Here is a 26,191-nt window from a genome sequence, read left to right as displayed (position 1 = left end):
AACAGGTGCATGTATAGTTAATTTATAGGTAAAATACTATAGCAATAAATTTCCATTAAAATTATACATTCTGTATACATAAGCAAGAAAAAGAAAAAACTATTGCATACCTGTTGGTAACCATGTGTGGAAGCAGTAAGTAAAGCCAAAGATGTTTTACCACATGCTTTCAAGACTCTGATCCTTTCAGGTACATCACCCAAATAGAGAGCATTTGTGTACCATCCTTCGTAATCTTTGCGGATTTCGTTGATTTTCATCATTCTTCGAAGCTTTGCAATATTACCAGTTATCAAGTACAGGAAGGACAACTTGTCATAATTCTTTGTCTGCTGATAGCAGTATTCAACGACCTGAATGTTGACATAAAAGACAATTATAGTAGAGTAGAAAAAAAAAAAGAAAATAAAACAAAACTTGGTCAGAAACCAGGACAAAATCCTGCTGAAGAGCCTAGGAAATCATGGATAGGGGAAAGATGAGAAAAAGGACAGCTAAGAGCTCAGGCACAAAGAGGACAAAAGACTGTGGAGAATGTATTTTATATCTAACCTAATGATATGAAAGTTAAATCTAAATGAGTATGATGATGGTGAATAATGCTGGATGAAAAGCAAATCTAAATGAGTATGATGGTGAATAATGCTGGATGAAAAGCAACCTTACAGCTGTATACATTAAAAGGTTGGGTATTTTGAAAGTTACTAGAAAGTCAACAAAACTGTTAAAGCAATATCCATATTACTAATAAGAAGTAAAATAAAATTCACAGAATACCAATCTTAAATCTGGATCATGAATACTCACAGGATGATTGCCGTGTAAGAGAGCATGTTCAGCAAGCTTCTCCCAGCAACCTTTGTCATCCAAAGCTTTGGCTGCTTCTAGTGCAACATCAATATTTCCACACTCAAGTGCCAAAATGAAACGGGTGCGCTCATCTTTGACAAAGTGTAGAGCTACTTCTGGGTAACCCTTCTTCTGCAGGTAGGCAATAATGGACTGACCCACAAGTTTGGCTCCTCTGACCATTTGCAATACCTATAAATTTTTGCAAGATTAGGAGATGGGAATGGACATAAAATCCATGAAGAGACCAGATGTATATTATTAATTTACAATTCTAATTTGTAAATTTAACATTTATAAAACAAAATTATTCCTATAACGTTTCCATACAACTGTAAAATGACATTACATGATTAATACATACAATGTAATAAAAGTGAATTAACTGTCATGACGCTTTCAGTGGAGTAATTTTTATGTTAAACCAGATCACTAAGCTAATTCAATTAGATTTTACATGGTTAGATATTAAATAAAAATCAAAGCATGATTGCTCCCTTCAAAGCAGTGGTAGGATTACAATGTTAATTAATTATGGAAGGATCAAATTCAAGCATATTTGTACAAACTAAGTCATTTCACCTTTACTTGTCAAAAATTAGCACCTATTCAGAGCTTGAATCATGAAAAGCTGAAGCTTATTTGAAAAATTCTAAAAAAACTGTAATCATTAATGAAAGGCCAAGATGAATTGAGAATATTACTAGCACCTAAATGATTCCTTACATACCTCATCATATTTACGTTGCACCAGAGCCAACTTAAATCGGAACTCTGTGGAGTCGATGGTGAGAACTCTTGGTGTAACTTGGCGATCCAGACAATACACAGAGCTCCCAGCAACTCGTGTTACATACACAGGTAGCTCAAGGGTACGGATAATGCCATGATCACCATTGGTTAGAGCATACTGAAAAAGAATATACATGCAAAAATGGTTTTGACCACTCTAGTCCTTTGCAAATTATCAATTAAAAAATGAAGCCCTAGAAAATATTCTATACATTCCTTTGTGTCAAATCATAAGCGATTCAAACTGGCCCCTCCCTTTTTGTGTTCGTCAAGAGAAGAAAATGGAAATAGCTTACGGCAGATGGGATTAACCAATAAATTATCTGATTTATTACACAAAACTTTTCATCTCAATAAATAAAAGCCATAAACAGGACCTATGTTTTGGTTCCTGGATGTTCATAGCAGTACATCTACTTTGTCTGTTCTATTGTATCTGTAAGCTTAAGGTCTATCAAATAAATTTACTAACTTTCTTATTTGTTCCTTCCCTAATTTGCTTTACTAAGGCTATTTTCCTCAATCTTAAAAAATGCTCAACATTATAATTCTCATTTTAATTTTTTTACAAATTAGAACAAATATGAATAAGCTTGTACAAGATAATGAAAATGGAAAGATTACATATCCTTTTTCTAAGGTGCCTGCCTATGTTAATCTACCCATCACAAACCAAGTCTAAAAAAATAGGCAATATCCTAAAGTAATTACATAAAATGTACCAAGTATCTTTGTAAACCCTATTTTTTACTCCAGTTACAACACAAATCAGCTGCCAGACAAACAAACAACTTTAGCAGAGTATTAACCTTTATATGATTGCTCGTTGTGTAGATAAAGACACCACTATCATCCCAAGACCCTGACTTCACTCTATTAGTCTCTGTGATTGAGCAAAGCCTCTCCAGCTTCCGATTACAGATAAGGATGGTGTGTTTTGAAAGCAAGGCTACTGTGGTCATGTTGGCAGACCACACAACGTATCGGCATTTTGCTATTCTTGCTGTACCGAGAACTCTGAAAAGTTAAAATACAAGGTGTGAATTAATAGCAATTACAATACTTAAAAAAATCACAGAAAGACTAAATAGGCTAAAAAAAGTCTATTAAACATAAAGTTAACTGAATATATGAGGAACTTCAAGCAATGACCTGTATAGTGCAACTGTAATTCATAAGTCATGTCACGCCTGGCGTTTTACTGCATTATTTAGTAAATTTTTTCTATCATAATAGAAGTAAAGAATAGCTGTATTACAAGAGAATTATAAAAACTATATGTACTACGATAATTGAAAAGAAATGATAAAAAAATAACAGAACAAAAGACAAGAGTTTACACTGGAGATATTTCACGAATTTAAACCACCTCTGAGGAAACCATGCAGGGAGCACATTTCTTTTCATCAGATGAATTTGTATTAAATTAAATAAATATTATTATATGAAACATTAGTTTAAAGATAACTATATAGTGCGAATGGTACACCTCCTGCCTGTATGTTTGTACTTACAGCAGTAAGTGTGTCAATTACATTCATTATTGTGGTGATAGCGTATACAGTTCATGTTACAAATAATGATGGCCCTAGCTTCAAAAAATAAAGACCACAATATGCTTCTTTATATTTCTTTTTAAATATGGGAATTTTAATTTTTTTAGAAGGTGAAGGTTGATTCCTGATTTTACTGATTCTCATCTTCATGAGCACTTTCTCATTCTCAAGAAAATAATATTCTCCCTTTGGAAATAAGAGAAGTTATTTTTTCCAACAGTTGAATTTTCTTTTATTAAGAAGGGATTTAAACAGCCTTGGCTCTGATGTTAATGGTTATCTGCTTTACGATAATTGTCTTAGGTCATCCTCCAAATGGCAATTAAGAGAAGGCACGCATTTACCTTTTCTGCTGAACATCAAACAATGAAACCCCATCAACATCTCTAAGCAGCAGCATGCCAGTTCCTGCATAAAATATCTCATCACAATCAGGAGTGGAAACTTTCTTTGTAACTTCATTCTGAAGGTTCTTGATGACAATCTGAAAATGTACAACTGTTAGCAACAACCCACTCATATTTGACATTGATTAATTTTTTGCCATAAAACACAATATGTTTTCAGAAGTAGAAAAAAAAAAAAGTGAGATACATAGCCCATACTTTCAATTATGTTAGTACTAATAATAAAGGGTCTGTCTCTGCCATGAATAGTGGAGGTTAAATTTAAAAGGCTATAAACAAGTTTTCTAATGCCAGATGGTAGCAATAATTCTCTCAAAGTAAATTGCTGTTTAATTTATCCTAATATTTTCCAAGTTTTATTTTCAACTTCTCTATATTACCATCTTTTATAACATTAACCTATTTTCTCCAAGACTTCTCGAAATTCTTTTAATGTTGTATCACTATCATAAGTATTTCCAGGATTACGACACATGTTCCAGGGTTACGACGCCTACAACACTGATCTGGCACAAGAAATATGACATCAAAAATGCAAAATAATCAATAATTGAAGTTTTTTTTTATGAAAAATACAATAAGAAAGCAGTTTACAGTTTTCAATGCACCCAAAGCATTAAAAGCAAGGTTTTCTTAGGATTTTTGATGATGTTCCAGCTTACGACGATTTTAGGGTTACGTGTCTCAAGAACGGAATCCCCGTCGTAACCCGGGGACTGCCTACATGCATTTGTAGAAATACCGTTCAGACCATAAAGGTTATGCAAATGATTTTAAAAAATTCTATTGAGAGTTATTATATAGGTACTAGGGTAAATTATATGCCTCTGACGCTGTCCTATACCAAAAATATAGAGTTAAATACAGTGGTACCTCGACATACGAAAGGCTCAACTTACGAAAAACTCGAGATGCGAAAGCAAATACGAAAAATTTTACAACTCTACATACGAAAATTGCTCAAGTTACGAAAGGTTGTTGCTTTAAAGTCCCGAGATTCGCGGACCACCGAGAACAATTTTAAAACTAGCGCCCCACCAACTGAGTAAACTCGCCACCATCCTCCCACTCTCCCATTGGTTCCTGATACTAGTCACCCCATAAGATCCTGCTCTCCTACTGGTCAGCATCTACCCCTTGTGGTTTATGTATTCTATTGGTAAAGGGATGCTGTAAATTGAAAAACTTATTCATGCAATACATTTAATAAAAAAAACATTAGGTAAAGATAGAATAAAGAATAGAAATGAATGGTTATTCTGTTTGGTAGTTTCAGTAGTTGAAGAGAGATAATGAAAATTTATGGCTTACTGTGTACTAGGAAAAGTGATTGCTTGGCGATCGTTCGGTACTCGTAAGTGCTGGATGTAAACAGAAGTTTGGAAGCTTTTTTTTTTTTTTTTTTTTTTTTTTATTATAGTTAATGGTTACTTAACAATTATTTGAAATGAGTACATGCAATACATTTAATAAAAAAAAAAATTGTGAATTAGATATCATAAAATATAAAATAAATCAGACTGCTATCATCGAAGCCAACAAATACATATTTTTTGGAATTCTTCTTCTGTTTTAATATTACGTTACGTATATGTTTCATTATACGTAGCCGTCAGTAACTCGGTATCTCCATTAGGTAAAGATAGAATAAAGAATAGAAATAAATGGTTACTATACTTTTTGGTAGTTTCATTAGTTAAAGAGAGATACTAATGAAAATTTATGGCTTACTGTGTCCTAGGAAAAGTGATTGCTTGGCGTTCGTTCGGTACTCGTAAGAGCTGAATGTAAACAAACGATTGGAAGGGTTTTTTTTGTTTGTTTGTGTATTATAGTTAATAATTAATTAATAATTATTTGAAATGAGTACATACTGATTATTTATACATTTTATTGGCATATTCTAAGCTTTTAGCTTCTTAGGTTTAGATGTCAGAAGCATAGACTAGGCTACAGTAGCAACCGCTAACATAGGCTAGGCTAGGCTTATTGCTAAGGGGCATATGCTAAAGTCCTAATATATGCAGTAAAAATGGGGTTGAACATTGCATGCAGTTGAATATTACTCAAGTATGTACAGTATTTTGCCTTTTTGGAGTCATATTTCTTCCGTCGGATCGGCTTCGTAACCCTAGAACGTGTGTTGTAGGCCTGGAAATATAATTTACTGGGGTGTTTTTGTAGGACTTGGAACGGATTAGGCATTTTACATGTAAAATGCGGTTCAAGATACGAAACTCATGATACGAAGGCCGCCTCGGAACGGATTAATTTCGTTATCTCGAGGTACCACTGTAAGTGCAAATTTAGCTATGGATGTGTCAATTTATAAATGTTCATGCTTTTATGTTTAAAATCTGTATGAAAATGTATTATGTATAGGGTATTTTTATTTCTGCACAGAAATGTGATACGAAAAGAGCTTTTGAAACTGTCATTCACATCATCAAAGAGGGTGTTTTTTCATGTTCGTTCTTGTAAGCCGCCGCCTGCCGCTCTTCTGAAAATATCGAGTTAAAAAAGTGCAAATTTAGCGATTGATGGGTCAATTTTATAAATGTTCATGTTTTTATGTTTAAAATGTGTATGAAAATATATTACGTATGGGTATATTTATTTTTGTACATAAATATGATACAAATTAAGGCAGCTTTTGTAACTGCCCTCCACGTTATCAGAGGATGTTTGTTCATGTTTGTTCTTGTCCGCCGTTCCGAAAAATGTATTTAAAAAGACTTTACGTGGCTATATTTTATTACTTTGGGAGCTAATTATAACTCATTTTGTCAATGAAACTTCAGCTTTTTGTTATAAGTTTTCATGCATTTATGTTTAAAATGTGTATGAAAAATGTATTACAGGGCATTTTTTTTTATTTTTGTACATAAATATGTTACAGTGGCAGTAAGCATGTACATTTGAAGTCTTTGTAACATCCCTTCACATGATGTAGACAATAGGTTGTTTAGTCGCGCCTGAATAATAAAATTTTAATTTATATCATTGAATCACATTTTTATAACAAATTATATTTACAATTGTTGCATAAATTGTTTTAAAAGACAAAACTTGCATATATACATTCGATTTTGCAACACTGCAATTTGGTTGTTTTTAGATGGGATAGCAATTTTTTTGTTTTCCATGGGATAGAAGTACAATATATAACTGTGCAACTCAGTCAATTTTTTGCTTTGTTACTCGAGCAAAAAATTGAGGTACGACCATACAAGCTTGAGATGCCACTGCTACGTAGATGGCATGGTGACAAAAATTAAGATAAGCAGAGAAGAAAAAGTAAATATGCATCTTTTCCATAAATCTTTTAAAAAGTTATACATTACTTCACTGTATCCAATAATATTGTAAGTATTCTCATATTATTGTATTATAAAATACTACAGTAAATCTAAGCCAGTATTCCGTGGAGCGGCCAATGTTTTGGTTTGGAAATCAGCTGATGGCGAATAAGAGTTTGTTTTGCCATATTTAACGCAATTCTGAGGGAATTTTCTTGCTTCTAGTTAGCATAAACGAATATCTAAATATACTTGACTTATATGAGACAAGGTTATTTTTCCTTATACGACGTGTTTTTAGGTGGAAATATGACTTGAATATGTCTCGTTGTGATTGTGAACCAATTTTTTTTTCGTTATCAGATTACATTGGCGACATGTTTATTGAGTAAAAAAAATATGTGATTCCGTTCGCAATTTTCCTTTATATCATCGTAATAAGAACTTTACGTTATTTATCTTTTATCGGTGTGATACCAACAGCAAAATGTGTTCTTTCAAGCACAATAGTTTTGATTAAAATGAATTTATCTCAATTTTATCTATGGTTGTGTTTGATGGCACACTTTACTGGAGTTTTATCGTTGTTGCCGATGCATGATAATGGTCATTAGCAGCTTAAACAGTTTTCTCAGCTTCAGCTATAACTAGGTTTACATCTAACAATATATTTCCTGATTGTTTTTTATCTATAGCGAATAAAGTTATTACATTAAGATATCTCAGTTCTATTCTACATAACGTCATTTATAACAACTACGGTAACAGTGTACTATAGTACGATGATTGAAATACAAGCCAAACAGATGTTGTTACCCAATTCGGTTGTACTTAGAAAAAAAAAAGTTGTTTCTTATTCGGTTGTTCATGGCTGTACACGTTTATGCAACGAGTATAACGTTAAACCCTTACTTTCATCATTCTCTTTTGCTGTTTTTGAACTTATGTAACTAGAAGATGGGATACAGTTAGGCTAATGTAATTTGGTCTCTCATAAAATCGGATTATCGTAACAATAATTATCGTTACTTGAACACTACAGCTACCTGTACACTGTATAAAAACATACTCTAGACACCCAAAGGATTAAAGCTAGGCTTTTTTCACTTAACAGTATTTATAATACTATAATGTACTATACAGTGCTACTGTACAGTAAATTCTATAGTACTATACTGCATAAATATAATTTTACTTATTGCGCCATTACGGCGCCGTTTGACTGGTCTAGGGCGCTGTTAACTGGTCTAGTATTCCGGAAGAAGGTGTGCGGCGGCCGTAGGCTTTAAAATCGCTTAGCGTCGGCGGCCGGGAATGGAACCCCTGCTGCTAACCGAGGGCCGCCTGTATACTCACTTTTTGACATCACAATTTCCCATCTCAGTAGTAGTCATTAATGTAGATAATTAAGAGCAGATCCAAGCTCTGAAACCTGTTGCACACCACTTGTGGGATTTTGCCACAGAGATCAGGTCCCACTAAAAACAAACCTCAATCTTCCGATACTAATCCAATCTCCTACTCCTACCCGGACTCCTTACTCTTGCCACTGTTATGTGGCATACTGTTAAATCCTTCCTAGATATCAAGATAAGATTACATTGATATATCCATTTTTACATCTACCAAATTCTGGAAAAACTAGGAATATGGTTTGGGCTGTATTTTCCTACTAAAGTCTGACAAAGCACATATTGCTTGTAAGTGGCAATATTTATAGGAAACAGAATTTGATGGGAAAGAGAGAGAGAAATACCTGATGACTCTTATCCATGACAGCAAATCTGTTTCTTGCAACCCATACAGCAGTAAGGCCAGCTGAACGTTTGGAATCTGGGGCATCTGGATTCTGTGAATCTGATTCCTTGGGTACCTGAAAATATATATGAAAAGAAATATAATTCACAAGGTATGACGGCCAAAAAATATATGCAGATTTATAGCGCTACTTATAACATAACAAAAAATACACTTAATATAGGCAATGATGTAATGAAGTACTGTCCTTGTAGTCAATACCCTCTTAACTTCAGACCAGGGCTAAGGCTAATCCACTTATACAGATTGCTTAACTCACGAACCGCATTTGTACCATAAGGTACATTAACTACAATAAGTGTTTCTTTACTGCCAAAGACATGTTTTGCTGCTAAGAGATGAAAAATAAACTTTAATAGTACTGTAGTTACTGTATTAGAGCTTACTTCCATTTCCTTAAATGAGACACCAATCAAATGACTGTAGTGCCATGCCACCACACAAATTGCCTCAATAAACACCATGAGAATTTTTATAATTATGCCTACCATAAAACATGCCAACTGAAATATTTTCTTTCACTACATTTCTTACTTGGTATAAATCATAATTGCTGTTGTCCAAGACATGAGTTCGAGTGGTGAGAAGGACAGCATTTTCTGCAGGGTTGAAGGACATGCTGTACACTGGAGCTCGTGCACCTGCTCTCAGCTGCATCACTGCTACGTCCCTTCAAAATGACAAAAATTGGTTTAAATTTAACCCACAACGAAATGTTTGCCCTTCAGTTTATCTATATAAAATTTAAAATAGAATAATTTTTCTTCCCTAAATATAAAAAAAAATTCCCTAGCATAATAATTCAGCTGTAAACTGTTATGAAGCCATAGATAGTTAAATGCCTCAATGACATTTTACTATGGTTGTGTAATGTATAACTAAAAAATCAATCAAACTCTCTTTAGATTACACAAAAAAAGACATACAATGATAATACAGGCAGCCCTTGGTTAACAGCGGGGGGTTCTGTTCCCAGACGATGCTGCTAACCGAAAATCAGCAATAACAGCACTAAAAACCTGCTTAATGGAGCCAATAACCAAATATCAGCGCTGTTAACCAGATATTGGCGTTGCTGTTAACTAGAAATTGGCGCTGCTAACCAGAGATTGGCACCGAAAATCCAGTTAACAGCGTCACTAGACAAGCGCTGTAAAACCACATAGCCGTTAACTGATACTGCTGTTAACTGAGGGCTGCCTACTGTGATGCAATTTTTTCCTTTTCTACAGATGTGGCCTTATTCAGGACATACAGCTTTTAGTGTATGTGGCACACTGTAGATGGTACTCATGCTTCTTTGAAACATCCCTTTGGCCCAAACTGAACTGCCTTCCCTTTCAACTTTCCGTCCATTTTCTGTAGTCTTCTTACTCAACAGACTATCTTCTTTAAATTTACTTTGCACCATTTTTCATCAGTTGTTTAAGAACAAATCATTCAGGCTGGTTGTATAGGTCCAGAAATGTACTACAGTATACTAATTTACTGTTTTTATAGTAATAACTATACACAAATCTCCTGAAAAACATTTTGTCAATAAGATGACCTAACACTCATGAAACTAAAATGAATAAAGGGAAATTAGCTAAATTAATTTAACATACCATACTTCAAATTATCATACTAAAAGCTGCTTTTTTCAATAAACTGCATTTTTCCGACAAAATATTCTTTTGCATATTATTTTGTATAAAGAATCTTTGACCCAGTACCTGATTTGGTTGCAGAAACTTTGCAGTGTAGTTTTGGGTTCAGTGAGGTGTGTGCTGAGAATGGTCCCAGCCAGTCAACTGGCTTTCACTTTTTTCTATGGTTTGAGGGACATATGCAGGGTCAATTGGAAGAGGAAATTTACTATTTGACAAAGATTTGTATAAGAAAAATGTGCTTTAAATCTACATGTACAATTAGCTAGTTTGCACCAAGTATACAAACCTTCCTCTAATGTTGGGAGTCAATTGTTAGGCGAGAGGTGCTATCCAACCACAAAAGGTAGAGAGCTTACAATAATCAGAGCAAGAGAAGGCAAAGATTGCAAGCAAAGCAGGCACTAACCACAAATGCCTGCTTCCCAGTTACATCAACAAGGGAAGAGACACCTCTGTAACCTCCTATTCAGTTGGCATACACTACCGCAAAGGCTGATATATTGGATGGACCATCTACTTACTTGCATCAAGCCCCACAATGCACACTGCATGCACTAAGCCACATCCTTCAGATACCTTACATGAGATGCTTATCTGTCCAATTAGAGCTTGGGTAATTACATAAGTGGAGCAATCGACATATGTGCCAGGAGAGTGTCCAAGATGGAAAAAGTGGTGTGGTGTCTTCAGGTACCTCCCCAAGCAACTGAGTCCCTCCTCAACAAGAGGGATGGAGCAATATCCCCAGCTTCACATGCTCTTGAAAGGTGTATCACATCATCCTTAGCACTGGAAAACTGGCATGCCCACTAAAATACCTCATGAAACCTGTAGAGATGGTGTTCTTAACAATCATAAACAGCATTGAGTTCTGGGTTTTAAGGTTTGGCTAAACTCCGAAATGAACAAGACTGAATCCCCCCGCCCCACTCCAAAACTAGCCATGTCCACCTTTGAGCAGAAGCTGGATATGTTGTATTTCAAAAGAGCTCTCTCACATTCACAGCTGATCTTTGATCCCCTTTATCTACTGGGATCAACCAAATTCACTGAACATCAGCATCAAATGTTCAGTCAATGTGGCTCACAGTCTAACTAATCAGTTCTGGAGGTGCTTTATTCCTCACACCATTAGACTGTGGAACAGCCTCCCAAAGGATGTCATGCAGTTGAACTTCAGAAGTTCAAGTGAAAATGCAATGCATTCCGACCCAAATACTAGTCTTCTTGCATTTTAATATATTTTATCTAATATTCCTATTCACTAATTTTTTTTTTTAAAGTGGGATGTCTTCTTTTTCTGTATTTCCCTTTACTTCCTCTTACTACTACTTAATGAACACCATATTCTTTGGAAGCTTGAATTTCAAGTCAATAGCCCCTGTGGGCTTATTCTATATGAAGAGGTTTCATCTAATGAATAATAATATACTAATAATAATGTCTACCAATACTGAGACGCAGATAAGATCCAACTACAAGGCAGACGGGCAGATGGCCATGGCAACTGAATTCATGGCCACTACTTTGTATGAGAAGAGGGTGATCCCTTATACACAAAATAATCAGCTAGACTTGCTCAGATTACACTGTTGGGTCATCTGTCCCCTACTCTGAGTCCTCTAGTGCATTTACTAACTCTTCCAGTATGCCAGTGGAGAGGGCAGTAGCTTCAACAACCTGCAAATACTCTAAAGTCCAGAGAAAAGAGAATCCACCTTCCCCCAACAGCCCCCAGGCAAGCAGAGATGCATACCCAAGAGTTTGCTTATGGCTTGGGGCAGCCCTCAAAGCCTCTCTCACCCCATCCCTAATATTAAAGATCAATACCACATACATACCCACACCCTAGATGAAAAAAAAAAAAATTATGGTAAGGTGACTACTTATTCTTGCCAACCTGAAGTGAGTACTCAATACAAGGAGGTATTTACTTCACAGTGGCAGGAGAAAAAGCCCCATAACTCTTACTTATATCTAGCCTATCCTTCTGACTGGCACAACAACCAAAGCAGCTTGCATTTTAAAGAAACTTCAATATACAACAAAGGTTTGTAGACTTCATAGGAACAATTGCATTATTGCTTCACTGTGTGCTTCATTTTACTCTACTACAAAATATAATTTTAATTCTTACTTGTTCTTAGTCAGATCTAGACGACGTAGGAATCTTTCCTTCACATAATATAAAAGATTTCCATGTAAGGCATATGCAGGCCTCTCACGCTCTAGCTGAAAGTGCAAAACCAGCTTTACAGGTTGAATTAAGTACAATATGTATCAGTAATAATTACACTAATTTAAAAACAAAACACATAAAATATTTTAAAATTTTACAAAATTTTTGTGACTTGAGGCATACAAACCATGCCTTAAAATTAAAACATTTACTTTTGCTACCTGAAAGACAGACCATCCAAGACTTGGGCAAAACCAATCTTAGTGCAGGAGTACACCAACAAACTTCCTGTCCAGGTCATTAATATAAACTCTCACTACACCTCAGATTACTATCACAAGACTAAGTTTAAATGTACCAAGGTTATTCTGAGCATGTCACCCTTAAGGTAAAAAGTGGCAAGAATACTTACAACTAACAATTAGTATGCTTGACAAGATCTACCTGTAGGTTGTGCTTGAGTGATGTGCTTGCTTGTGTCACATGCACTATAACCAGTAATGCTAAAATTATCCTCTTGGAAAAAACTTAGGCTCATTGAGTAAATATCCGGTTAAAATTTGCTATATTCTTAGAGATGGGACAATGAAGATCAGAATGTACCAAAGGAAGAGTTGTAGTCTATTACATGATGAAATGTATGAATACTTCACAAATCAAATGTGAATAACTTGTTCCCTGGGGAGACCAAGTTTCAGCAACCAGTAACAACACCAAAGTCTCAACTTGAAAGGATCATACATAAAAAGCATTCAGTAGCAAGATTGTAGACCAAAAACTAGACCTCTCCCAATGTGCAAGGCTATGAAGTCCCTGGGGCAAAAGCCAGGCTACACTCAAAACAGGACACCAGATATTATGGAGTCAAAGACCAAGGCACAGAATGACAAGCCCAAGTTGCCAAGAGGACTAATTAGAATCCCCTTCCTACCCTCAAAATCTAGAGCCACAACCAGAACAGTTAAGGCTGGCCTCACTATCCAATTATGTAGGCATTTGCCCGCACTATACAATCTTTTATTAAACAGCAGTGTAAAGTGAAGCACAATCTGGGATGGACCTGAACTATATCAAGCTTGTAAGTATGGTAATGCTTGTGATGGTTAAGGAGCTTTGTAATGAGAACATGACAGGACTTAAACTGGCTTCACAGCACCTGAGCCATCGATAAGGAAGAGCATAGTCAGTCTTCCATCCTTCTGGAGAGGTATGGAAAAGCTCAATTCAGAAATGGTTCTTCCTTTGAGAAACTGATAAGATGACCAGACATTTCCCTGAGCAAGCCAGCTACTCAGAGCCCAAGCAAAATCATACCTGAGGGATTGGTTAAGAACTTAAGACTAAGTTCATAATATTCCTCAAGACTGATCCAACTGTTCGCCCAAAGACAGATACCTCTTCAAATCATGTCCAAGTGAACGATTTTTCCAAGAAAGGAACAAGGTGACCGCACACAGACAGTCATGTCTGGGGAATCTATCATGAGCAAGTTAACATACTAATCCATCCACTTATCTATGGTCATGTGCAACCACACTCTTGAGTATTGCCTAACTTTAGGGACTTTCTCCTGCCCTTCTGCCAGTATAGAGATGGAAAAGGTAAACAAGATGATAAACAAGATGAGGGAAATGAGGAGAGACAAGAAAGAGGCTCACTGTATACTCTTACCTACTGTAGTCATGGGCCTCTCCAACATATCCCAGGCTAACCGACAAAATTTTCAAGCAAGCAACCCGTAAGATATAGTTTCAAAAGCCACCTAACCAAAACCAAGAGTGGACATCAACCACAAAAGCCACTTACACCTGAGGTGTTGAGCTCCAGGGTATGGTCAAGTGCTCAAGGAAAGTAACCAGGGATTAACTACTTGTTAATTGTAGAGAAATGAAGTTTTTATTGTAAAACTAATATTGTAATACCTACCTGAACACCTGAACTAGCCCTGGTCACTTACCAGCCCGAACCATCATTTATTAACAATTTACCAAATCTTTGGTTAAAATAAACGATCAGTGTTGCCAATCTCCTGGCAAACACCCTCGTTACCTAGTTACCAGCCCACCGCTAGTAGCCCTGCCTCACGGGCCGGTCACACCTGCCCTCTCACGTCAATCATAACTCAATAACTCTGTATGAGAGGGGAGGAGGGTGGGAATCATTCAGGTGTTCAGGTAGGTATTACAATATTAGTTTTACAATAAAAACTTCATATTGCAATACACCCCCTGAACACCTGAACTAGCCCGATTAACAACATTAATTTGGAGGTGGGGAATCAAATCTGCCCGGCCCTCCACTGTACTAGTTGTCAGTCAATATAATTGAGTACGCGAGTCAGTCTCAAGTTCATTTGTCACTCGTCCAAGCTAATCTCCCATGTGTGGCCTTCTAGGCCTGCCATATGTGGAGGGAAAAACTCCCTGCACCTTCGTACCCTAAGGTCAAAAACTCATTGAGTGCGGAAGGGATACAAACCTGTTTCCTCTCAGCTGGCTATGTGCCTCACCTGAGTAGAGGAAAAACTGAAGACCTCCCATGTGGCTCTCGGCCTCTCATGTATGGAGGGAATCTGAAGACCATGTGGCTCTCGGCCTCTCATGTATGGAGGGAATCTGAAGACCTCCCATGTGGCTCTCGGCCTCTCATGTATGGAGGTTAACTGAAGACCTCCCATGTGGCCTTAGGCCTCTCATGTACGGAGGAGACAACCATGTCCATCGGTGCGTCTGCGACGGTGTCGTCGATCGTAGTGATGTCCTCTTGTAGTGTTGTACCTGCCTGTCTGTACTCTGCCTGGTTGGCACTTGAAAGAATACCCTCACCCTCAGATATACCTAGAACATGTTCTTTCTATCTGTCCTAATACTTAAAATCCTCTTGTGATATATCATATCATGAATACCTTATACATATTCCTAATAGTCGCTCCCTACTCTAATCCTAACTCAGACAGCAAGATTGTTGGGTTTAAAAATAGAATTTTGGCCAAAGGCCGAGTATTGGGACCTATGAGGTCAGTCAGCGCTGAAGGGAAATTGAGAAAGTTTGAAAAGGTGTGAAAGGAAGAAAAACCTCTGTTGCACAATGAGTCCAGTGTTAGGAGAGCGTGGAAAATAGGATGAGAGAATATGAAATCAGAAAAGTGAGAGAGAGAGAGAGAGAGAGAGAGAGAGAGAGAGAGAGAGAGAGAGAGAGAGAGAGAGAGAGAGAGAGAGAGAGAAACACAATCGTCTAGGATAAAGAGAGAATATAAAATCAGGGAGAGAGAGAGATAAAATCAGAGAGAGACGACGAGAGAGAGAGAGAGAGAGGAGAGAGAGAGATGAGAGAGATTACGATCGTCTAATATCTCCACCTCCGCAAATTGCAGCAAGTTAAAAGGGTATTTATCTTAACGATAATACTCGTATACTCCGTACAGCTATGAACAACCGAACGAGACCTTGTTGCTAATGCGATCGACTCCTATAACAACATCACTTTATTGTATTGATCAGCGTGTGACAGTAATCGAATCCGATAGCAACATCCGTTATTGTATTCATCCGCGTGGGACGGTAATTAGTACTGTATTCATGTTATAAATGCAGCTGAAGCTAATAAGGCAAAATTACGTTCATCAGCAACCTGGACAGAAGTCCCGAGCTTTTGTATGAATTCCAACGCAGCCGTGGTAAAAGAAACTAATAGCATGAAAGAGCTCATTACTGTTGTTTTCACACAGACAAAGGATTAATAACGTATATAAAGTGTAAGGTTCGTAATACCTATGAAAACGAGTGAAAAAACGAACGGAATCCTAAATTTAACGCCATCTAACCCGAGGGAAAAACTAGCTTCCAATGAGACGTATCAGTCAAATTTTGGTCTTAAATTACATCGTAAGACGAACAGTATGACTTCGTTACATAAGTTAAGTATCCAGATATTCATTAATATGCTAACTAAGGACAAAAACATTAGCCGAGACCAAGTGATATGGTTGAATCTGAAGCCAAGGAGAAAAAAAAAAATAGACTAGCCGGCATCGTTGTCTGTCTAAACCACACCTTACAATAGTGCTGTTTGACGACAAGCTAGTGTAATTGTAATTTAATTGAAAAGTAATAAAATAAATATTTAAAGGTAATTAAATTAACTTTATTAGGCCTAATATTAATTTCAGTTGTCATTGTAATTTGATAATACGACTGGTAATACTTTGTAACTGTAATTGACATAAGCTCAATGTAAATAACTGACGGCAAATAGTCTGTTAGACGTATGAAGACGTCATACATACAAATTCCTTATATCTGACATCTGATTATATGCCCCAAGATAGATACCTCATTGACTATATTAAATGTCAACATAGTTGAAGACACGTCTCCTTTAAGACGTCTGTACAAACTTGGCATAAGTGAGAGTGTTGTTACGTTAGTCATTTTAGTCAATCAGGAGAGAATGAGATGGATACGGCGACGCAAACCCGTATTCGTCATCCGCTGATTCCAGCGTGAATGACTGCCGAGTTTAGTGTTTATACTACGACAATATGATGTACACATAATACAATTATAATGCTTTAGTCGGACAGAATCCGATCTTCATTCTGTTCGATTACATCATATTAATTATCCTCAGATCGGATTCTCGTCGTTTCAATTACACCTGTATTGAATTATCCGAAGTCAAGAATGCCTTAAGCCTACAGCGTTAGCCAATATAAAAATAACTACCGATATGTTGTACAGCGAATACTTAGGTTAGGCTAGGCTACTGAATATGCATCACGATATATCATCGTGAACACTAGGCTAACCGTAGTTAATTTTATTCGATTTCTCTTCATACTGAATATCGTAAGTCAATCTGCATTGAACGGAGAATTAGTTGATATTAACAATTATCGTATCGTATACGTAGAGGAAAGTAACCTTAAAGACGAAGGAGCATATCTGAAAGACCAACCCTGGCCTAAAAGCTTCTGATGCAAGGAACTCGAAGCAGGAAAAAGCCTAAAGATGCTCTAAGGACACTGTGCCTCTAAAAACTACTACTTTTTAATAGAAAACTGACCCGAAGAAGAAGCCTGCACTTCTCTTCCTAAACTAAACACTATGTAGCCTATTATCCCTACTCGTCTATATCTGACCTAAGTTTTTATCATCCTGAGAACTTACACATCGAGGGAAGGGGAATCTGCTGCCAACACTGCCTGCTCCGCGCCAGGGGGGACGGCGGATCCTGCCCTCTGGGCTTGCGGATCCCCATAACCCCCAGCACCGTTAGGGCTGATTCTGGAACAGGCAGGGGAGCTGGAAAAGAACGATTAGTAATTTCAGTATCCCTATTGCTCGATCTATCCTCACATAATCTTAACATAAAATCGTAACAGAGATGTCATCGAGGGAAGGGGAATCTGCTGCCAACACTGCCTGCTCCGCGCCAGGGGGACGGCGGATCCTGCCCTCTGGGCTTGCGGATCCCCATAACAGCACCGGTTAGGGCTGATTCTGGAACAGGCAGGGGAGCTGGAAAAGAACGATTAGTAATTTTAGTATCCCTATTGCTCGATCTATCCTCACATAATCTTGACATAAAATCGGTAACAGAGATGTCATACTCGATGTCAGCGTACTCTCAAGTCTCTTAAAGAGCACTGTCTCTAAGTCTTTATCTTGATCTACGTTAGTCTCTTCCTGCCTACAGTTACTTCTTAATACGAGACCTTTCCTATGTTTGAGATACCCTAACATCTGGTCCAAAGACCACTCCTGACATTCCAAACATCTGGTATTGGACAGGCCTACAATTTACGCATAAGGAATGACTATCGTGTCATAGGGTACTCATCCTTTTCTTGCATTGTTGGCAAAGACGATACGTTGTTGAACTTCCGCTCGTCGTTTTCTGTGATGTCGTGGCCGAGGATGCAGTAGTCGTTGTCGTAGCCTGTGTTGTTTCTTCCTTTGCAGAATCAATGTCTAATGACAAGGTATTAAGAGCAATCCAACCGTAATCCAAAGGGATGCGTAATTCGTCACCAAAATCAATCAAATCAAAGGTGCAAATGAAGGCCGGGCAAGACCAAAAAGGAGTTCGCTGTGGATACATCTGTACTCCACCGCGAACGATAAGTGATTGACGTGAGAGGGCAGGTGTGACCGGCCCGTGAGGCAGGGCTACTAGCGGTGGGCTGGTAACTAGGTAACGAGGGTGTTTGCCAGGAGATTGGCAACACTGATCGTTTATTTTAACCAAAGATTTGGTAAATTGTTAATAAATGATGGTTCGGGCTGGTAAGTGACCAGGGCTAGTTCAGGTGTTCAGGGGGTGTATTGCAATATCCATAGTACATACAGCAACTCCTAGTCCAAACAAATGAAAAACTATCATATGTAAAAACATTTCTGTTAACCATAAAAGGTTGAAACCAAGCTTTCAAAGTCAAGCTTGGACTAAAAGACCAAACAGTGTACGAAGAAGTTGTAGGTGTACTTCAAACTTTAAGTACTTCAAGTTCCTCAGCGCTTGGAATTGCAATGACCTTTTCTTTTATTTTTGGATGGTCCGTCCTTGGAGACTGCAAAGCAAATAGCTTACAAAACTAATTCTTAGTTTGTACAAGCTATGAATCTATGGAATGTTTAGAAAATCTTGCTTTTGATCTTTTATTGCTCAAGGTTACTTATATAAAAAGTAGCACTGATGATAATTGGTAGACAGTAACGGGCAACACTAGAATTCCATGCCACGTTAGATACTGATAAAGTGAAAGAAACAGTACTGCACTCCCTTACATATGAATATCCAATATGTGCCTTGTACAACTATTAAAGCTCCCCTTGAGAATGTTACAAACAAAGTAAGGTCAGAATGGTATGCAAAAATACATCTCTAAAAATTTTACAGGTTAAAAATTCATACAAGAAAGTTTTTCCAAATACGACTGTTGAATAAACTTGTCCAGTAAGGTTCTCATATGATGTTGAAGTTCATCTTATGCTCATACCTTGAATATAATCATGCCACTGTCATGGCCAGCAGCAAACAGGTTGAGGGTTGGGTGGGCTGCTAATACCCAGAACCTGTCATGCTCTCGGCGGAATGTATGGAGGCACATCCTTTTGGCCATATCCCACACTCGAATGGATTTGTCCTCAGAGTTTGAGAGAATTAATTCTTGTCGAGGATGAAACATCACACATGACACATTATTATAATGACCTCGGCAAGTGTCCACTTCCCAAGCCTGCAAAAATCACATCATTGAATTATTTATGAGTTGTATAAAATTATATTTTATAAACAGAAAAAATTCATAATATTTTAACAACAAAATATAAACTAGTAGAAATACTTGCCTTAGATTCATTCATTCTCCACAGTTTAACCTGACGGTCATCAGACCCTGATATTACAAGAGGCAGAGTCGGATGGAAAGCAGCCCAATTAACTCCTCGATCGTGGCCCTCAAGCACGTGCCGAACAGTAGCGTCTCCAGCACTGAACAGTTCTGGGTTACGGGTGTGGTGATCCTCACCACCACCTAACCCTCCCATTCCAGGAGCTACATTCTTCTTTCGTAAACCTGCACATTAGAACTCTACTAGAAAACCATCCTTACATTAATCATTCACTTTCAGGCTTGGGACAACCAACTCCAGTATCTACTTCTCAAACCCAACTCAAATCTACAAAAAGCTTACTTATCAATCAAAAGACCCAATCAACTGTTGCCAAAGGGAAAAAACTCAAACTTTTTTTTAGAAAGGTACACAAAATATAATTGTCATGCAACTCTAAGGATCAATACACAAGAAAATCAACCTATTACTGTACTTATGTCTAAAGGAAAGCTAAGCTTGTTATTGACATTTTAGTATACAATTAATGCCTGAAATTAACTTGTATGGAAAAATGGAATATTCAAGATATCGAATAAACCAACAAAATCCTACAGTACAAAGGACCTAGTCATTATTTTTTCTCAAATTGAAAAATTCAATGTTCCACTACAATGGACAGTCTTGACTATCTTGTATTTTTGAGATTCCTTACTGCTGGCTGAGTTCATTTTGTTATGCAATTGTAAATAATTATGTATCCATATGAAAATACTTCAAGCAATCAAACTAGTACCTTATATTAAGCCAAAAACCATTAACTAAATTTGCTAACATACGAGAACACATTTTTAGTAATGATATTTCTTCATGATGACGATAAAAATAAAAATGAGTTTCACAGCAATAGAATTCAACATTAAATTAATTTGTGATTAAATTTCACCTCATCAAAAGAACAAACAAGTGAATGTTAAAATGCAAGAATTCAAAGTGAACAAAAGAAAACTGGCAATAAAAGGAAATCAGAGGTTAATAAATAAGAACAAAGACAAGTCACAGGTTAATATTCACAAAAAGTCTTGGACATAAATTCATAAATTATTATGCAAGCAAAGGGATAGCAAAAGCAAAAAGCCCCAAAAACTATAAGAGAAACAAAACAATAGCTAGGAAGCAGTACCACTACTCACGTTGGTACCCAGGAATTAAACCAATGGTAGAAGACCTGGTCATGCTGGTCTGTGGAAGCTTAATCTATTTTAAGTCAATAAGAGAAAATAAAAATTTCGGGCTCGCAAACACTATGCAGGTTTTTCCTCCATGGATTAGTCTTCCAATATTACCAAGAGTGAAGAAAACCAAATTATCTTGGTATACCCCTGTGGTTCTCTTTATGTTATGGAAATAAATAAGATTCATACCACCATCCTCAAAAGATCTGTAACACCATACCTGAAAACACCCAGTATACTAATTCTCATTATGTAGTGTCCAAATTTCCAAATTTTAAGGGCATTAAAAGGTAAAGTTTAAAAGATATTGTACAGTACACCACCTAAATTAAAGAACCTAAATTTTGACAATGGCAACTCTTAAAAAAGGTGACTAAATTTTTTAGAGCACAGAAATTTAAGCTTTCAGGTCCAAAGTATTGCGATTCTTTATAAACTAAATTATACTATTGTCTTCTTGCCATTGAGAGACAGTACTAAAGCAGTAACGAAACAAATCATGTTTCCAAGTCGTGGTGACTACAAGAAAATCTTTCAAACCAAGAAAAAATAAAGTAACAAAAACCTTTTGTAATCAGCTCAACAAACTAAAAAACAATTCCTGAACAAAAGACAATTTTGTAATCTTAAATCTACATACAATTAAGTTGCATTTGCTAGAAACTAATGGTTATTTAAAGATTAATTTCCAAATGTTTACAAAAATGCGCAATGCAAAGCTAGAGCCCTACTAAATCTCTTACAACTCACTCGCCTCATTAATTCCCCTAAAAATTCAAGATATTTATTGGCATAAAAAAATTTTTGCTCAAACCTTCAAAGCTTTGCATGTCAAAAGTGGTATACATTAAAAGCTATTAAAAAGTTACTTTATATTACTATATGCAATGCTTTGAAAGTGAATAGAAACCATTAATTATCACTCAATGCCAGTACCACACTACTTTGCACTTGACCATAACCAGTCTACTTTGCACCTGACCATAACCAGAAGTCTAAACCAACTCTGAAGCCAAACCATCTCCCATATGACTACTGTATATTGAATAAATGTCGAACAAAATTGCCCAGATGATAAAGGCAAAAATGATAAGACAAAACAATTTACCAAACATGCTCAATACAACACCAGCAGTCTTGTTCCACAGTACAATGAAAACTTATTATAAGTCTAATTAGTATCCCACCATCATGAGGAAAAAGGTAATGTACTGGAATTAAAAACTATTTCACCAACATGTAACTTTCTCATGGTAGAGGGAAGATGCTGCGAAGCCTCCCAGTATACAAGTATTTCTACATTTAATCCTGTTAATATAATTTTCCAATGACTCTTCAAAATATCAACTAATAAAAACTACATATGGACTGAATTGACAGTTCTAAGGTTCCAGCATCGTAACTTTCTTAACTCAAGTGATCTTCAAGAATGCTCACAGGAAGGCAGCATACTTCAAGAGTAAAAAATGCTAGGGAACAATAAGTTGCCAGTACTGACAAGTAACCTTGTGAATATTAACGATCAAATGTGAATAGAGAAAAAAATATGTAGAAAATTATCATGCACGAGTTAAAACTCCAGGTCAATTACAGGTTTAACCAATCCAAAAATAACTGTTCTTTAAATAAAGCAAACGATTATAACCTATTCATGCATAACTATCAAATTCTGTGGAAGGTGTCTCACACTAATACAAGAAATGAAAACAAACGTTCAAAAACTTGTTTCAAAGCAGATCCCAAATCGTATTCTTACACAAAAAAGATAGAAAACATACTCCAGCATTTGCTTCAGCCATTCTACAAAGATTGAAAAATTGAACAATAAGGGCTTATTAAATTCAATGGGTAGTTTGCTAAGAAATTTTATACCGATTCATATCACAATTTTCATTCCTGAAAGAGCATAACTTTAAAATTCAAGTTCCTGGGTTCTGTTCATCATACAGTATTATGGATCATCATAGCAGCATGTTTAGTTTTCCAACTAAACTGCTTTTAACGTAGTATTAAAAAAATATATATTCTTTAGGTTGAATTACAATTGAGCATTCATGTAAAATATACCTATTGTCCCAACATGAATTACGTAACAAATCAGCCAGGCTTTCCCAAACCAACTCGAAATAAAAATATCAGTAGTATGTATCATCAAAACCAAAGAAATTTCACAAACCTCGGTATCCCTAAAACCCCACTGTACGACTGAACTGATACCCGAATCCTTGAAATATTCTTTCATCAAGGTCAGAACAATTAATTCATACTTTATACAAATTATTCATACAAGCTATATTCAAGATCAAAATTCAGAATGAATGTAGAATATGAAAAAACTTTAGTTTATTGACATATATTACTATAATCAGGTAAAACCTATGTCAGCATTACTTTAAGATTTTAAAGACAAAGCCATCTCACCATTTTAACACAAGTGCAAGTTCTCTTACTTAACTTTCTATCAACTGCAGATATCATTTGAGTTTCCTTTTACATTCTCAAAACTGCAGTCAATACTATTGACAAATAAATACACTGTTCACGCATCTTCATAAATCAAGAATCACTGTACCCTGGATTTAATATGCCATGTGTTGGAAGCCTGTTGAGCCATTTCCCATAGGCTTTACATTTAGTTCAACTGACAAATTTCATTACCAATACTGATGTCCAAGACTGAGCCATTTGCAGTAACGTCTGTCAGCAGTCTTTTCCAGCTGAAGAGATCAGTCTAACTAGCAAGCGTTTCAAACAAAACTCTTATGGTTCTTTGGCAGTGTTATGACACAGACCTCAATAGACTGAAGAAAGTCTGTATGTAAAGCTATTTTCAATAACTACTTTCACATGGCCCAATTCATGGAACCTTGACTAATTCAGAGAATTAATTTTGTTCTATGGGACTATTCTAGAGAAGACTGGTGACAAATAATGGCCCTTGGCTTTTTCCAATAAAAAGTTTGTAAAATTTGATAATGATAGCAAACATAAATGTTCCATAATATAGATCCAAACTTTGTGTGAACCAAAGTCTTACGAGCAATACACTTTACATTTAGATTTGTTGTTATCCATGCCAAGCTTGGACTCTGTCACCACTCGCCCCAATATGCAGAGTGAACATAATCTAATCCAAGCTTCAAAAAAGTAAGCAATTTCCCTAGGTTCTAAATTCCTCATTCATACTGTTATGAAGACGAGTGCACAGTTTTTCCTTGACTTGAATCTGCTGCGATCCCAAATTGGAAGTAATGGAATATGTAGCTGGTGGCAAGAAGGCAATGGTTCTCTGTACATTCATGTGTATTTATCTGTATTTGGGGTTTTATTCGTCCGGCTTGTGGGAAGTACATCTATGTTTCTTTTCATCACATAAATTGTTATTCAATTATCCTACCAGGATCAGGGATAGAATCAGGGGCATTAGAATAATGTTTAATTGGTCACACACATGCCAAAAGTGAAGGTGAGCGTCCTTCTTCCACTGAACTTCACAATGTAGGCTGCATATAATTCATCTCTCTCCCTGGTCGCCGACTAGATTATTCGTCATCGTGCATTTGTTAGTTTATTCAAGTCAATGCTCATTGACGTCTCTCCTTATGCCATGTAACATAACCCATTAAGTAGTGATATTGCATTTCCCGACCCCAACGATTATTAGTTTGTGAAATTGCTGAATTTTCACGTCAAAATTTGACCTGTGAATCTCTTAAGGGCCACATGGTCCTCCATGAAGTTGATTAGTGATTATAAGTTTCAAGGGTGTTACTCTGATTATGGAGAGTAGTCATGGGGTTTAAATATCTATATTTGTAATAAAATTTTGTAAAATTCTGTTCTGCCTTATTCACTCGTTTTTTATGATAGACCAATTGCTGTCCCCTAGGGTAGGCCACACAGTCAACAACATCTGGCTACCAGTTAACTTTAATATTCTACACGCCAAGGGTACACTAACAAAATCTTTCTTCAGCATTTCAAAATGACTGCATGAAAAAACAAAATTGTCCCTCCACTGACTTGTGGTGCTGCCTCCCCTACTTAGAAGCAGCAAGTCAGTAATGCACTTAGATAATTCAGGCAGATCCTACACTGAATTCGTTAGCTTCTGACTGCTGACTCTATTCAAGTGTAGTACAGTATACTCAAACCCTAGCATGTAAACAAGTACGTACAGTGAACCCCGTATTCGCAGATTTCTCTCTGGAACATATACTCCCATTATCCACGGAAAATTCACCTTTTCGTGGTATTTCTACATGAGAATTATGCAAATTTTTTTTATATCAAAATTTCATCATAAATGCAATTTTTGTGATAAAACTATTACAAAACGAGGTATAAACACTTTTATTGGGTTTTTCTTGAGTTCTAACCAACAAAATAGACAGTGTTAAGCATTTTTATAGGGGTTTCAACTCTTCACGAATTCTAGCTATTTGTAGGGGGTCTGGTATACATCCCCCATGAATACAGGGGAACACTGTATAATTTCAATAGGTTATGCTTCGTTTCAACATCACTAGCAATGTTAAAAAAAACATGATGCACAACCCAAATCTTTCTATGATTCAAAGATTATTCAATTATGAAATTAGTCATGCTAATCTACACCTGTATCAAATACATACTAGCACTGTATCTACAGCATTTCTAATACCCGACAAAGTGTACTCAATATTTTGGTAGTATATGTATGTTTTAAGCTAAAAAAAAAATAAGAAACCAACTGCCCGTTAACCTACTTTAGCTAAAGCCAAGCCCTTTACTTTGGGTACAACTAGTGAAGACCAATAAACAAGAACTTAAATACAAGTACATCTAGTTATAGTCATACCCCAACATCTTAAAAATTCACTAACTTTGACAAAACACAAGAGCTATATTTCAAGCACAAGCTATGAAGGGGATATTCCCACACCCCTTGTCACTGGGTACCAACGAGTAGTGCCTACCTCCTGGCTTGCCGGGAATACCTGCGATATCCCAGACGCGAACAGTGGAGTCAAGAGAAGCAGATACTATAAGATCCTGTGTTGGATGGAAACGAGCACACATCACATAATG

At 36.5% G+C, this 26,191-nt stretch overlaps 1 protein-coding gene across 4 annotated transcripts in view; it reads right to left on the bottom strand.

The window, feature by feature from the left end:
• Positions 1–26,191, bottom strand: part of LOC135220762 (coatomer subunit alpha-like) — a 51,873-nt gene that overhangs the window by 13,708 nt on the left and 11,974 nt on the right. For 2 of the 4 annotated variants that reach the window (XM_064258213.1, XM_064258212.1), the window contains exons 5-15: positions 26,080–26,191; positions 19,905–20,131; positions 19,553–19,792; positions 12,511–12,605; positions 9,256–9,391; positions 8,660–8,776; positions 3,542–3,681; positions 2,451–2,658; positions 1,580–1,759; positions 808–1,041; positions 111–353 (exon numbers count right to left, since the gene is read on the bottom strand). The exon at positions 26,080–26,191 is cut by the window's right edge and continues 96 nt beyond it. In XM_064258213.1, coding sequence (XP_064114283.1) covers positions 111–353; positions 808–1,041; positions 1,580–1,759; positions 2,451–2,658; positions 3,542–3,681; positions 8,660–8,776; positions 9,256–9,391; positions 12,511–12,605; positions 19,553–19,792; positions 19,905–20,131; positions 26,080–26,191 — 1,932 coding nt within the window. The remainder of the gene's footprint in view (positions 1–110; positions 354–807; positions 1,042–1,579; positions 1,760–2,450; positions 2,659–3,541; positions 3,682–8,659; positions 8,777–9,255; positions 9,392–12,510; positions 12,606–19,552; positions 19,793–19,904; positions 20,132–26,079) is intronic. The other 2 variants (XM_064258215.1, XM_064258214.1) reach the window with 1 other exon arrangement.

Source organism: Macrobrachium nipponense, chromosome 2 (assembly GCF_015104395.2).
Source record: "Macrobrachium nipponense isolate FS-2020 chromosome 2, ASM1510439v2, whole genome shotgun sequence".
NCBI classification, from domain to species: domain Eukaryota; kingdom Metazoa; phylum Arthropoda; class Malacostraca; order Decapoda; family Palaemonidae; genus Macrobrachium; species Macrobrachium nipponense.
Note: the sequence above shows the minus strand (reverse complement) of the source record. Positions and strands in the feature narration are given on the sequence as shown.